The following is a 14519-nucleotide window of genomic DNA, read 5'->3' on the forward strand; positions in this document are numbered from 1 at the left end:
TCAACCCTTTGTACGGACATTCTTCTGAAGGGATGTCCTCTATCTGTGATGTCATCCTGAGCTCAGTCAGCTCTCCTCTGCTCAGTGACTCTCTGACTCTGTTGTGAAACACATGCCTCAAGGATTACTCCAAAGGAAGTCTTGGAAACAGCTATTCTTTCCCTGCCAAGGTAAACTGCGACTCAAGGAACAATCTTCAAGAAGTGGAAAAAGTAGCTCCTGTGAAGGTACGCTTGTAACAGTTTCTCAGCATGTAGACTGTGATAGCTGTTGGAACACTCTTATGGTACCCAGAAAGGGGAAGTGTTCATTTGTGAATGTCTTTTTGAACTGTTTATGCTTATGTGGACATAAGTCCTTGATATATATTTGTATCTGACAGGTTGATCTGAAAAAGAGATCGATGATCTCAATGGGACCACCTGGTTAAATAAAGGTTTAATAAAGAAATCTCTAAAACACATTAACAAGTATAACATTCTAATAATATATACCCTTTCAAACATATGAAACAACCAGGTACAGTACAACTGAAAGCTTCCATGTACTCACTTGCTCACAGAGTATCATGGTATATTGCTTTTTGATGTATTTAATGCTAATAAAGCTACAGCAAATCCACATGGCAGCTCCCCTCTTAATAAAAGTGTTTGGCAAGGTGCAGCTCATAATGAAAACATTCCACAATACACCCATAGATTGTGATTGAGAGGGACTTCTATTTCTTAAGTAATTCAATATAATAACATTCAAACCATACCTCTGTCGATTGTTACTGCTTTGAATGCTTTTGGTTATTATTGTGATCTTTTTTTACCACCATTAGAACTGTTCCATCGACTGTCAACACATCAATCGCTTAACATTTGTATTATCATTTAGATAGATGTTCTACTTCTCATGGGGCATGCTTTTACTGCATTTGCCACGGTAATGTCTTTTGGCTAAACCTTGGTTCAACTTGCTCAACGTGCTTAATAAGCATGCAGGAAGGAAGCTGTGGGGAACAGAGGAAGCTAAAGGTCACATCTGTAACCCCTAATTTCCAAAAAGGGGTGACCTGCCTTTAAAAATGAAAGACCCGGGTTTGGATACATAGTTTTACTGACAGTTTTGTTTACATGACTTATGAATTTAAAATAAATGCAACATGTGAAGTTTTGTTTTCTTGTACAGCTCAAGTTATAATATGTTTTGTTTTCTCAGTGACAAACTTTCCTCAGAAAATCCACGATGGAACGAAACTACGTCATGTCTCTCCTGGTCTTTTGCACCCTCAATAAGGTATCTTAACTGCGCCATATGTCACCTGTGCATGCTTGTTTTGCATTCTTTGCAGCTTTACCATTGACTTTTATATAATTCATTCAGTTTTAAAGGTTGAATTAGGAGTGTATTTGATGTATTTGGGCAATGCATTGTTGACATTAGAGGATAGATGATCCCCTGTGGATCCACACCAAGTCAACTGCTTCCATACATTCCATACTTGTCATTTGAAATGCATTATTTGTATTGATTAATATTTAAACCCCCCCTGATGCAGTCATTGATTTTGTATTGCCCTTCCATAAAGTTGAGTAACTTGTGAGAGAAGGATTAAAAGAAAAACGAGCTAAATCACAGCAGTAGAAGCTCAGATATACACACGTTATACTAATAGTAAAAGGTTAACTTTGACCCTACACTTCCCATGATGCAACTCGGGATAGATGTTAGTTTCCCAAGTGGCCTGAAGACATTTTCTCCTACTTGAGAATCTGGACTTGCAATGGAATGATCTTGGGGGTGAGATTAAATAAATTATAATTCTTCTCACTCCTTTTCGAACACTATGTGGGACTGTTGATGTTGCTAATGCTGTTGTTGTTGTTGTTGTTGTTGTAAATGTCACTTTGTTTTGTTTTCTCTTACATGACTATGCACTGCAAAAATGATAGTAATTATTTATTTTACTTAAAAATAAAATGTATCAATCAATACATCTAAATTGTGTATTTTATCCACATAAATCCTCATGTGTTGGTGCTGGCTGGAGCGTTGCACACTAATCTCTACAAGTGTGCATCTGTGTGTGTTTCCAATTGTGTCGACAGCTGCTTGTGATGGCAACCCCTGAAGATGACCTGCTGGAGCATCTGAACCAAATCGCCACGGCCCAGTACGAGTGTTTCCAGAGGATGGTACAAGATTCCCACCGCAGAACCAAATCAATAGGTGAGAGATCAGATCCTAGGACTGATTTAGATCTCCCATATTTATTCACTCTAACTGACATATCAGTGTGTGTCTTTTGTGAGCAGGGCCAGTGTGCAACACCACGTGGGATGGGTGGCTGTGCTGGGATGAAACTGAAGCCGGACCAACAGAGCAGAGCTGTCCGGACTACTATAAAGATTTTGATCCTCATGGTACAGTTATATGACTAACTTAAAAACCTTTTTTTTTGTATAGTTAAAGGTCACCTATTGTGCAAAATGCACTTTTCGATGTCTATTATACATAAATATGTGTCCCCGCCGGTGTGTAAGGAGAGTCCCAAAGTGTCAGAAAATACAATCCTCTCTCACCGCTTGCATGCAGATGCTCCAAAGGGGCGTGGCCAGCAGCAGATTGGTTACATTTAAAGGGCCAGACCCAGAATCAGCACTTTTGTAACAGGGCTGAAATAGAGGGGTATGAGGCATGGCTACAATGGGTGATCTGTTTGGTATTCTGAGCAAAAATACTTCAAAAATATGTTTTTTATATATCTGAGACCTATAATATATCCCTACATTATTATAATAGAAGACCTTTAAGTTGAGGCTGTCGAAAAAGGACGTTTACCTATTAATGGAAAAACAATAAACGTATTCCCATTTTTTAAAAGTGCATTCCCACTGTTTTTAAGAATAATTTCTAGTCTTTAGATGGTGAAGCTCTTCGGCTATCCTTCTGATTTTGGTTGAGAAAATGTGACCTTTACTCCTTTTCTTAGATGAATATCAATGCCACTTTAGCTTATCATAAAACAGACAGGATGGCAGGGGGAAACAGCCAATCTTTACATCTCATCTAATTTCCTATTATATTTAATTTGCTTAATCCGAACACAAACATAAATGTAATTTTGTTGTTGCAAATGTGTTCACAGCAATGGCCTCCAAAGTGTGCTCAGAAACGGGCGAGTGGGGACGCCACCCCGAGAGCAACAGGACGTGGACCAACTTCACAAACTGCCAAGCCAACACCACGCATCACGGGAGAGTAAGGAGGAATAAAGACATTATACTTATTATATAAAGCAGCTTTTACTTTTAAGATGTATTTATTCTTTGTTTTCTTGCAGGCGGCAATGACTCACTTCTACCTTGTTATGATTGGTCACGGCCTGTCGATGGTATCACTGCTCATATCGTTAGGAATATTCTTCAATTTTAAGTAAGTATTATATTGTGCTAATGTTTTAAATTTCACCTATTATGCAAAATCCAATTTGTCATGTCTTTCATTCATAAATATGTGTCCCCTCTGTGTAAAGAGATTCTGAAAGTTTCAGGAAAAACGATTCTCTCTCTTTTTGTCCTGATCCATTTATATATACCTTATCACCTGAATCTCCTCCGAGAGCACCATTAGGCGCTTTCACACAGGAGTACTTTTCCCAGGAATAGTTCCGATAGTTCCTGGGATTTTGCGTTCACACCAAAAAGATCTGGAACTAGAACTTTTTTTTGCGAACCTTTTCACCCCTTTTTAGTCCCTGCTAGAGAGGTGGTACTTTCCTGGGGAGGAAAAGGTTCCAATTTCTGATTGGCTGGGCGAATTGCAAACCACGGCCCGTAAAACAAATGTTTTGTGAAGCCGCCATTTTATTTGCTGGCATTAGCATTATTAGCATTAGCATTAGCCCAGCGCACCAACGCAGAGAGACTAACTTATGGCAACACAAAATAAAACATGGGAGCGGTGGAGATGAGGAGGTGTCGGCGTTCTGGCGATTTACTCGGAAGGCTTCAGTAGAAGCTGCTGGGAGTCCCAGCATCTTCTACTGAAGCCAGTCCCCAACTCCGGGGACTTCCGGCCGGGGACTTTGGGCGGCAGTATACGCCGTGAAGTTGTTTGCGGCCTGCCAGTAAACCCAAAGCAGAAGAAGTGACGTCAGCGGCTTCATTTGCCTAATCCTCGCCCAGGGACTTATTCCGGTGTGAACGCGATCTGCTCTTTAGTTCATCAGAACTCTTTAGTTCATCAGAACTAAAGAGTTCTGATGAACTAAGTACGGCAAAGTACTTGATGTGAAAGCGCCTATTGTGTTATTTTTTACCAAATATCTCCCAGAGGGGCATTGCCAGCAGCAGCTCATTAGCATTTAAAGCTACAGACACAGAATCAGCACTTTTGAAACAGGGCTGAAACAGAGGGGATTATGAGATGCTAAAATGTACAATCTGTTTGGTATTTCGAACCAAACACTTCAGAGACATGTTTTGTGTATAACTGATAACTATAATATATTGATGAGAAAGAGTATAATAGGGGGCCTTTAATGAGATAAATACTGTAACTTATCAAAAGGCAGCCAGGTTTGATTGGACACGATTGCCAGAAAGCATAAAATGTGTAGTCAGCTTTTAGATTCTCCTAAATGTAAGTATCTCTTAACATTTCTTATGGATAATTTATCAACATTTACATCGGCTGCCCTCAGGAGTCTGAGCTGCCAGAGGATAACGCTCCACAAAAACCTCTTCCTCTCATTCGTGCTGAACTCCATCATCACTGTTGTCTGGCTTACAACTGTGGTAAAGAAACAGGGACACACGTACAACGATTCTGTGAGTGATTCCACCTTTCTAAATCCTACCAAAATTGTTTTAAATCATTGAAAACATGAAGACTGATTTTTATTTTCCCTTCTAGGTATGCTGCAAGCTGCTCATGTTCATCCACCTGTACCTGCTGAGCTGTAACTACTTCTGGATGCTGTGTGAGGGCATCTACCTCCACACCCTGATCGTGGTTGCGGTGTTTGCAGAAAAACAACACCTCGTGTGGTACTACCTGCTAGGCTGGGGTATGTAAAAGACACAGAGAGATTTACTCAACCACTCAACTTAAGTACAATTTTGTACTTTGATTCATGATGTGAAATGTAATCAACTCTTAAATCAGACTTTACTTCCACCTGGAGAAATTCACAAGCTGCAGTATACACAGTCATTCAAACTTGCTGCACCATCTTTACCAACTTTGATGCTTTTTAATGCATCAATAATTATAAAAAATATCATATATATTATTCTGGAATGGACCAATCTGCACAATGACTATTTTTGCTTTTGGTACTTTAACTATATTTTGATGATAATACTTTTCTACATTTACTTGAGTAACATTTTGAATGCAGGACCTTTACTTGTAACAGAGTACTCTGTGGTACTTCTACTTTGACTTAAGTTACAGATCTGAATACTTCTACTTTGACTTAAGTACAAGATCTTAGTACTCCTCCCACCTCTGCGTAAAGACATATTTATGCACTGTTACTGTCAAATGGCTCCCTGAACATCTGGTGTTGTGTGCTCATTGAAACTCCCAACCCAGAAGCCTTTTAGCGTTTTTTGGAGCTTACAGGCCTGAGGGGCGGAGCTTTATAGGCTTTAGTGAGGGGAGTGGTCTGTACTTGATTTACAGTCCAGGTGGTGATGCAGGTCAGGAGAATTGCCATAAATGTTCTCGTTGCATTCTGCAGGTTTTCCACTCGTGCCGACATTGATACATTCGATAGCGCGCTACTCCTTCTACAACGACAAGTGAGTCTTTTAAATTATGATGACCATTTCGAAATAAATCATGTGTGTTTTATGATAATGTGATGTATGCTTTTGCAGATGTTGGGTCAGCTCAGATACCTCCTTGCTGTACATTATCCATGGCCCCATCTGTGCAGCATTGGTGGTAAGAAATCCTGATTCACTGACCCACTAAAGACTTACTTCTGCCAAGACTGTTTCACAGGCATTTGGGTTGTAACGACTTTTGGTTTCCAGGTGAATCTTTTCTTCCTGCTGAACATCGTTCGGGTTCTTATCACAAAGCTGAGAGTGACGCATCAGGCCGAGTCCAGCCTCTACATGAGGGCGGTGAGAGCAACGCTCATCCTCATCCCCCTCCTCGGCATCCAGTTCGTGCTGGTCCCCTACAAGCCCCAAGAGCACTGGGTCTCTGAGATCTACCTGTACGTCATGGAGATCCTCATGCACTACCAGGTAATTGTGCCAATAAAAATCACTGGTGCATTATATAACAATCCATGCTCTTGTTGCATAACTGTCCAACGGCAATATCCTCAATAATACTGTTGTTAAAAGTGACCTTTCTAGAATAAGAGCATGAATATGTGGCTTAAGGGATCTTGTGTATCTTTGCAGGGTCTCTTGGTTTCTACAATTTTCTGCTTCTTTAACGGAGAGGTGAGTATTGAGCTTGATTCAGTATTACATTTGTCCGATGCTGTGTAACATTTGTTGTGTTTATATCACATACACAAGCATGAAATGGAATATAAAAGAGGAGATGAGCTCCGTGACCTTCAAGGTCACCTATTATGCTATATTTGAACAATATATTATAGGGCCATATCTTTACAAAACATGTATTTTAAGTGTTTTGCTCAAAATACCAAACAGATCACCCATTGTAGCCATGCGTCATACCCCTCTATTTCAGCCATGTTACTAAAGTGCTGGTTCTGCGTCTGGCCCTTTAAATGTAACCGAGCTGCTGCTGGCCACGCCCCTTTAGAGCATCCAAGCAGTGAGCTCTGTGAAGAGAAGGCTGTCTACTCAGCAGAAACTCAGCTAAACGCTGCCGTGGTTAAACGCCATATTATGTTCCAAACCACATCAAGGATTATTTCTGAATACAGTATGGAGCTCAAACTCTTTCTCTCTCGCGGGTTTACCACAACCTTTTATATCCGGCTTCTTTACACATATTCTCTCCAGTACAGGTTAGCTCTGAGTGTTAGCGATGCTTGCTAATGTAAACGCAGACCATATTACTTCCAAAACACGTTGCACATTGTTTCTGATACAGCGACGTTTCTGATAGGGGACGATAAGGCCGTGGGCGGAACGTTGCCAGGAGTTCAACGTAAAGCCAGCCCACATTTTTTGTAATGTCGTCATGACCGCAGCAAATCTGGATCAGCTCCGTTGTACCCCCGTTTTTAGAGATGTGGGTAAGGAGGAAAAGAGAGAGGGCTGTATTTTCAGACACCTTGTGAGTCTCCTTACACACCGGGGACACATATTTATTTAAAAAGACATCAAAAAGTGCATTTTGCACAATAGGTGACCTTTAATACTGGCTACATGTCTAGATGGACGCTTCAATTATGGATATGAATGCACCAAAAGTGTATTATATATGGTCTTTGCTTAAAGTTTTCCTAAAGATAAAATAGAATATGAATAGTGCAATCTTTGACCACCTTCTTCTCTGCCTCTTCCTGCAGGTTCAGAGCGTTCTGCGGAGGAATTGGAACCAGCAGCGGATGCAGTTTTCTGGCACGTTTGCCAACGCCGACTTCTTCCGCTCGGCCTCCTACGTGGCGTCGTCGCTCACAGAGGTCCACCGCTGCTACAGCATTGAGAGCCACACCGAGCACATGAACGGCAAGAGCTACTCAGACATCTTCAGATCGGACAGCCCTTTCGTGTGAAGGAGACACGTGAGACACCGTTTCTTTGACCTCTACCACGATGTTACCAAGATTGACGTCTTCTTGGAGTGTTACTACTGTTCATGGGAGATGAATACAAACTTTGTGATTATTTTTAAATCTCTCATCCAAAAAAACTAAAAACTAAATTACCCTTTTTCACAAATATTACCAAAACAAAAGGACACCCTACAAATATTCAAAGGACCCATTGCCGGACAAAAGGAAGACCCCCTGAATCTAACGGTGTCACTGTAAAGCATTAACTTAAGGATTTCATGCTTTTTTCCATCGTGTGGATTAACTTGAAGATACCATTTTAAAATGGGTGGTTGGTGCTGTGGAAAGGTGATGCACGAAAACCCTGTTTTCACAACTCATCTCTTGATAGCAAGAGCCAGAGTTAGCAGGAGCTAGCATAATGGCGCACTTGAAATAGCAACAAATAAGTTGGAAAGAAAAACTTAATGCCAATCAGTCAAGAAAAGTAAAATAAGTAGCATGCTTTTTTTTGTTAGACTATACAGAACTACACCAAAAAGTACAAACGTAAAAATAGAGCAAATAATTAGCTTGCTAGCTAAATGTCATTCCTGCTTTTTAACTACTTTTAATTAAATGCATGCAACTCAGAGTTTTCTATTTATGTATGAGGTCTTAGAAGATAAGTCAGGCTCACTGTTCCTGCCTAATATCTGATATTCCAAAATGCTGGGGAGACTAAGATTCACAGAAGAAAATGTCTTGTGTTCTGTATGAATATGACATATGGAGGCACAACATATGAAGCCTTTAGTGAACTATTTATACTTAGTCAGCTAAGAACACATCCTTGTACAGTACTTATGTTACGTTTGTCCACAGACTGCAACTGGTTAATCACTGTAGTAGTATCAACCTTCTAGAGGAATACAAAAAAAAGAATTCAGCAGGAACTGACATGTTGATTGACTGATAAGATAAAGTTAGTCACCTTCAGTAAAATACAATGTTACTTTCCTGTCGAGTGAAGAGCTGCTGGTTTCAGCCTTTCCAAACAGGAAATACACTTTTTCACTTCCTTGACGAGGTTTGGGTGAGAAGATCAAAACCACTCGGTCTGTTCAGTAAGAATGTGCTTAGCTTAGCTTAGCATAAAGAGCGGAAACTAAACCTTTAAATCTGAAGCACTGAATATTTTATAATGCTAAAAAAATAGTTACTATAATGTACTATAATGATTTAGAACAATTTCAAAGCATTGAGGGGTCCGAAAGACTGGAAAAGCACTGTATAAATGACGTCCATTTCACATTTCCCATTGAGTATGCTATGTTAGCTTAGCATAGCATAAAGAGACCGCGATTTCTTCAAAAAAACACACGTAAAAAGAATATAGCTTGGGTTTTCTGCACACAGAATCTCAATAATAATAGGGCTTTGTATTAACACAGGCAACTTTGAAAGGAGAAGGATATATATTATCTAAAATATTCAAAATAAATGGTTTGAATCACAGAAGTGTGTTTTCCCATGCTTTTACACTAGGGTGACCAGACGTCCCCGTTTTCCGGGGACAGTCCCCGTTTGTATTGGCCTGTCCCCGGTTGAAACTGTCCCCGGAAATGTCCCCGTTTTTTAATATACGTTAAAAACACATAGCAAGGTGAAATAAAACGTTTCATGTCAGGAAACACTGGGTAAACAGACTGTGGTCAAGCCAGCCCCCACTTCGGAAAACACAGTCAAGCCAGCCCGCACGTTATATTGCGGTGCGCGAATATCCTATGCATTACGGTAGAGGCCTGTAAAAACTGCCTTCAAAATAAAAGCGTTTACTCGGTCAATAACAAATATACCTAAAAAACACACCAAACATATTCATATATACTGGAGTTTAAATTAAGAAATATGTACTATATAATGTGATCAATACTCATTTAAAACAAAGTATGTATAACTACCACATCATAACTGAGTGAATGTAAAATGTAAGTATACAGTTATGAAGACATATCTGACATTTCCACTGGGTGACTAATTTCAATTGATGTTGACACCATCTCACAACACTCCTAAAATAACATTACTTTCTGAAGCACAATTTAAAATGTATGCTGTTTAAAATCTCAAATTAGATCTATTGTCCATCTATATTTTGATTATTATTTAATGGAAACCGTCCATAAACAAAGAGTCATTCGAAGTCAATCAAATACTTATTTCACTTCAGGGTGATAGCAGGAGACTCCATCTAGTCAATCAGAGAAAATCAGGACAATCTGATGTAGAATTTCAAAATAAAATACTTTTGAAATCTCATATATGGGCTATCGTCCTTCTGTTTTTAGATAAGAATAAAACAAAAACTATCCAGTATTAAGTACTTGTTTCACTTCAGGGTGATAGCAGGACACCCCATCTAATCACTCAGAGAGAATCTGGACAATCTGATGTACAGTTTAAAAATAAAATACCTTTGAAGTCTCATTACATTACATTACATGTCACTTGTTAGACGCTTTTATCCAAAGCGACTTACATACTCAATACTGTGGGCAATCTCCACAGGAGCAATTTGGGGTGAAGTGTCTCAGGGACACAACGACATGCTGACTGCAGTGGGGTTTGAACCTGATCCGAACACCAACGCACTAAACTACTGCGCCACACGCCTCCCAGTCTCATATATGAGCTATCCAACAGTTAACATTTTCAAATTACATTAGAATTGTCCCCCTTTTTTCTTTAACAGTGAAGAAAATTAGATATGTTAATGATATATTGACCGCAAAACTCAAAATGTCCCCGGTTTTAATTTAGAAAATGTGGTCACCTTATGTTACACACAATCATTCTACTCATTTTCATGTTGTATAGTTCTGTCAATAAATGCTTGTTAATACTGGAGAAATAATGCTGTAAATAAAAACAAGCTGTTTTAAACTGAGATTCAGAAACAAAGAGTCACTGCCTTTGTTTTTCCTCCCTTAATGTCTTCGTAGACAAATGAAATAAAAGATCTAACTGTTTTCTCTCCCACATCATTTAATTGAGGGCGGGATTTCCTTGTGTGACCTTAGAAAACATTACCCACTAAAATGAATATTATTTCCAGACAAAGCAGGGCGTGCTGCTGTCTGTTCCTCGTCCAGCATCCTTAATGGACCATGGTGCAATTAGGAAGTCCCAGAGGAAAAGGGCTATATGTATTCTTTCACTGCACCGTTTATCAAATGCAAAAGAGACACTGCAAAAGCACTAAGCGTGCCACTTTCATTGTGTCTGTCTGCGGAGCCACGATGATCAAAAGCATGTGTGTGAGGGTTTGTCACTGTAGGGGATATTTACAAACTATATTGCATGCTTTTCATGATCTCAGTCCCAAAGGATCCCGTGTGCAGAACACTAACATGTGTCATTTTTACAATACAACTTTTAACATGCATCCTGTAACACCATATATGAAAGATGGTGACCTGAGTGGTTTCTAAAGGCACACTCTTCCTTTAGAATGATAGAAATCCACATGTAACAGATCTCAAGATGTTTCTGTTGTTTACCTATCACAACACCACAATCAGAGCAGTGGATGTATTGCAGGCTTCCTGTTTCTAAGAATAAATTGCCATTGAACTGTTGGTCTGTCGGCTCTTGCGTGCTGGTAGCAAACACTTCCTCAGTCTCATGACTAACTTGTTTACTGCTTTCACTTCCGCATGCATCCACTGAATCCTAAAGCCTATAGCCGATGTTTTGGATGTATTTCCATCATGCAGAATTCGAGGTATTTCTCAGGAACATTTCCACAGGAAAGGACTGAATGGAGCCACATGAACATGTAGACAAACCCACACCAAAGCTGCACAAGAAATTGTAGAAAACAACCGCGTAAATCAATTTGCTTTAAGAGTAATCTTCCCTTGAGTATCCAACAAAAAGTGACACAATGTTACATGTACCATTCCTGAGGAGCTCAGTCTGTCCCAAAAGCAGAAATATACACAAGGATTTAGTTTTTGTGTGACAGTGTTAAACATTTCAATTTCACACTTTCTTCTTGGGTTGCAGAACAGAAGGTACAAATCAGTGTGTATTTATAGGGACTTCATTAAAGACTATATTAAAACAAATTATACAGCATAAATATGGGGTTAAGAGCAGATTTTGGGACATTCAAAGGTCCTTTCCACGTTATAATAAAGTATCTTACCAAACACCTTTTAATGATCCTTTTAAGATGTGATTCATTTCACCTTTCCAGCAACAGCAAAAGTGGTATTCTAGGAATGCAAAGAGCCAAAGAACAACCAGTAAACCCTTCAGAAACAGATCATACGTGAGAGAAGGTCAATACATCATGACTTTGATTAAATGGAGATTTATGGGAAGTGCTGCACATCGCTTACAAAAAAAATAAGATTAGCATTAAAGCTTTATTAGTTAATTACAAAGTTAGCTGAGGAAACACAGATCCCTTTCGAAGGAAAAATGACTACACTTTCCAGTAAATCCCTTTAATTCAAACATTTACATTTCAGAAAACAATGCTCTGCCACACACAAGCGCGATGAGGCCACTTGAGCGTGGGGATGTCTCACTCTGGAGAACAATGGAAGGAGTTCTTGGCCGTGGTGGAGGGTGTGGAGGGCGTACAGTACAGGGGTTAGGGTGAGCAATGTGGCCCGGCTGTGTGATGTGACCCGGGTCTGGGTGGGACCGCAGGAAGTCTGCCGCTCGCTGCACGGCCCCTTCAGAGCACCGCGGCGGGGTCAGGACTGATCCGAGTGATGTCAACACTTGGACGTCTGGTAGCTTCACTGCTGTGGTGTTTCTGGAGGGGCGTCATGATCAGAAGAATTCATCGGGTGGATGGTTCAATTCCATAGACCTGGCCATGGGTTTAGTGTTCTTTCATTTTCTTTCTGGCAGCTGTGGGCCAGATGTCACCACCTTTCAAGATGCATTCATATTGAAAGAAACAGAAAGAAGCCTCAGTTTGATGTCATCAGAGATTTGTCTTCTATTTTAGCATCATTTTGATTGTTTGGGCTGCATAACCCTTCCAGATCTCACTTGTTTGCAACATTATTATTGATGAACCAATGAGAAATAGTTTAAATAAATTATTAACATTTAAAGTGTCTCATATTACAGGATCATTTCTGGTGTGCACTGTCTCAGCAATTGACTTTTTTGCAGCTTTTATCGTAGTGCCGGTGGGAAAAAAGTCGGCAAACACATATCAATTTAAGTTTTAATAAAGTATTTTAAAATGTATTCCTTTGTTTGATGTGGGTGTATTAGGTATAATACATACTTATTATCCACAAGGCTAGGTGTGAAAGTGACCAGATAGCCATAGGGAACTGTAAGTATTCTCCTTTCTTTTCTTTTTCCAGGACATCTAAGACATCCCGCCCTTCCACCCTTCTCAAACAATAAACTTATAACAGTGTTAAATAGCCCAGTTCCTACCGCGCAGGGGGGGGGGCTCTGCTCTCGTCTTCAGCAGCCTGATGCCAACAGGAACTCTCGCTCCTCTCCCAGTTTCCTGCCATTGTTCTGCCCCCCCCCCCAGCCACCAGGCACATGCTCCTCCCAGGATCTGGGAAAGGTGGGATGTTAAAGCGGCCCACTTCCCTTATGAGGAGGGGTGTGTGTAAGAATGTGTGTATGTGAATGTGTTCACCCATGTGAAGTGCAAATTAGTGTGTGGGAATCTGATTTAATTTAACTTTTGGATATGGACATTTGTAGAAAAAATACAATCATTTCACATGCAAGTGGCTATGCATTCTTGAGAATTTGACAACACACTCCCACAATGCACTACTTTAATAAAAGATGAACAATCTTAATACTTTTCATTAATTCCATGCTTTCAGCCATTGTAGGCCTCTAGTGCAGTGTTTCTCAAACTTGTTCATACCAAGGACCACTTAACCAATAAAAAAACACTCGCGGACCACCTAACTCCACAAATATCCAAAAACACATCGTTTTTTATAAATCCCCTGAAAATGGTACAAACAAGTGGCAACATGTGTGATGAAGGTGTTTATCTGGGCTATATCATGCAATCGAAAGTGAAACTTAAGCTCGTTCCATTGCGGAGATATTCCCGCGAGAGTGCGGAAAAAACTTAAAATGTATTTATTTCAAATGTGAAATGTTACCAATATACTCACGGACCACTAGAGGGCGCTCACGGACCACCAGTGGTCCGCGGACCACACTTTGAGAAGCACTGCTCTAGTGGGATCCTTTCTCATGATTCTTTAAGTGTTTGGAGGGGCGTCAGGGAGGTGGGGTTGGAGGGGGCACAGGAAGGAAAGGAGTAGCTGGGAAATCTCATGGAGGCTCCTCGGCGAACAAGAGACACCCAGCCAGGATCTGGGCGTCACTGCCAAATCGTATCGGGGTCGTAGACTCCAACGGTCAACGTTTGTGTGAAGCAGAATCACATCACGTTGACTAACGCCGAATCAAACTCCATCAGGCTTTCAAACAGATTTCACGTTTGACATGTTAGAAAGTGAGGGGAGATAGAGGAGTGAGGGGTTCTGGTCTTATCTAACTGGTCACGTCCCTAGAAAATGTGTGCATTCTTCGTCTTGTGACAAATCATTTGCAAAACCAGTGACCGCTTCGCTGCCAAACTAAGATGGCTGCAGTCTCTTATGTATATTGTTTGATGTAAAAAAGCAACATAAATCACACGGTGGCATTATTAATAGGCGAATACAAATTAAGGATGACAAAATCATTAAAGATAAAGATTGTGTGTGTTGGTAGTCTGACCATAAAAGTGACACGAATGCATGAA

General features: G+C 40.2%; 1 protein-coding gene across 2 annotated transcripts; it reads left to right on the forward strand.

Moving 5' to 3' along the window:
• Positions 1-75: 75 nt before the first annotated feature.
• Positions 76-9439, forward strand: LOC117537031 (calcitonin gene-related peptide type 1 receptor-like). Of its 2 annotated transcripts, none has more exons than XM_034202207.1 (13): positions 76-170; positions 1207-1284; positions 2097-2217; positions 2304-2411; positions 3137-3249; positions 3332-3423; positions 4694-4820; positions 4906-5059; positions 5738-5798; positions 5877-5943; positions 6036-6254; positions 6417-6458; positions 7505-9439. In XM_034202207.1, the coding sequence occupies exons 2-13, from the start codon at positions 1234-1236 to the stop codon at positions 7709-7711; spliced, it is 1362 nt and encodes a 453-aa protein (XP_034058098.1). In that variant the 5' UTR covers positions 76-170; positions 1207-1233; the 3' UTR covers positions 7712-9439. The 2 variants fall into 2 exon arrangements, with proteins under 2 accessions (XP_034058098.1, XP_034058097.1); XM_034202206.1 differs by having other exon boundaries at positions 92-227.
• Positions 9440-14519: the final 5080 nt, after the last annotated feature.

This window comes from Gymnodraco acuticeps, unplaced genomic scaffold (genome assembly GCF_902827175.1).
Source record: "Gymnodraco acuticeps unplaced genomic scaffold, fGymAcu1.1, whole genome shotgun sequence".
Lineage (NCBI taxonomy): Eukaryota > Metazoa > Chordata > Actinopteri > Perciformes > Bathydraconidae > Gymnodraco > Gymnodraco acuticeps.

Coding starts and splice junctions, on each gene's coding strand:
- LOC117537031 (XM_034202207.1), top strand. CDS start 1,234: ATGGAACGAAACTACGTCATGTCTCTCCTGGTCTTTTGCACCCTCAAT. Junction 4,821..4,905: donor GACACACGTACAACGATTCT/GTGAGTGATTCC, acceptor TTTCCCTTCTAG/GTATGCTGCAAGCTGCTCAT. Junction 6,459..7,504: donor TCTGCTTCTTTAACGGAGAG/GTGAGTATTGAG, acceptor CTCTTCCTGCAG/GTTCAGAGCGTTCTGCGGAG.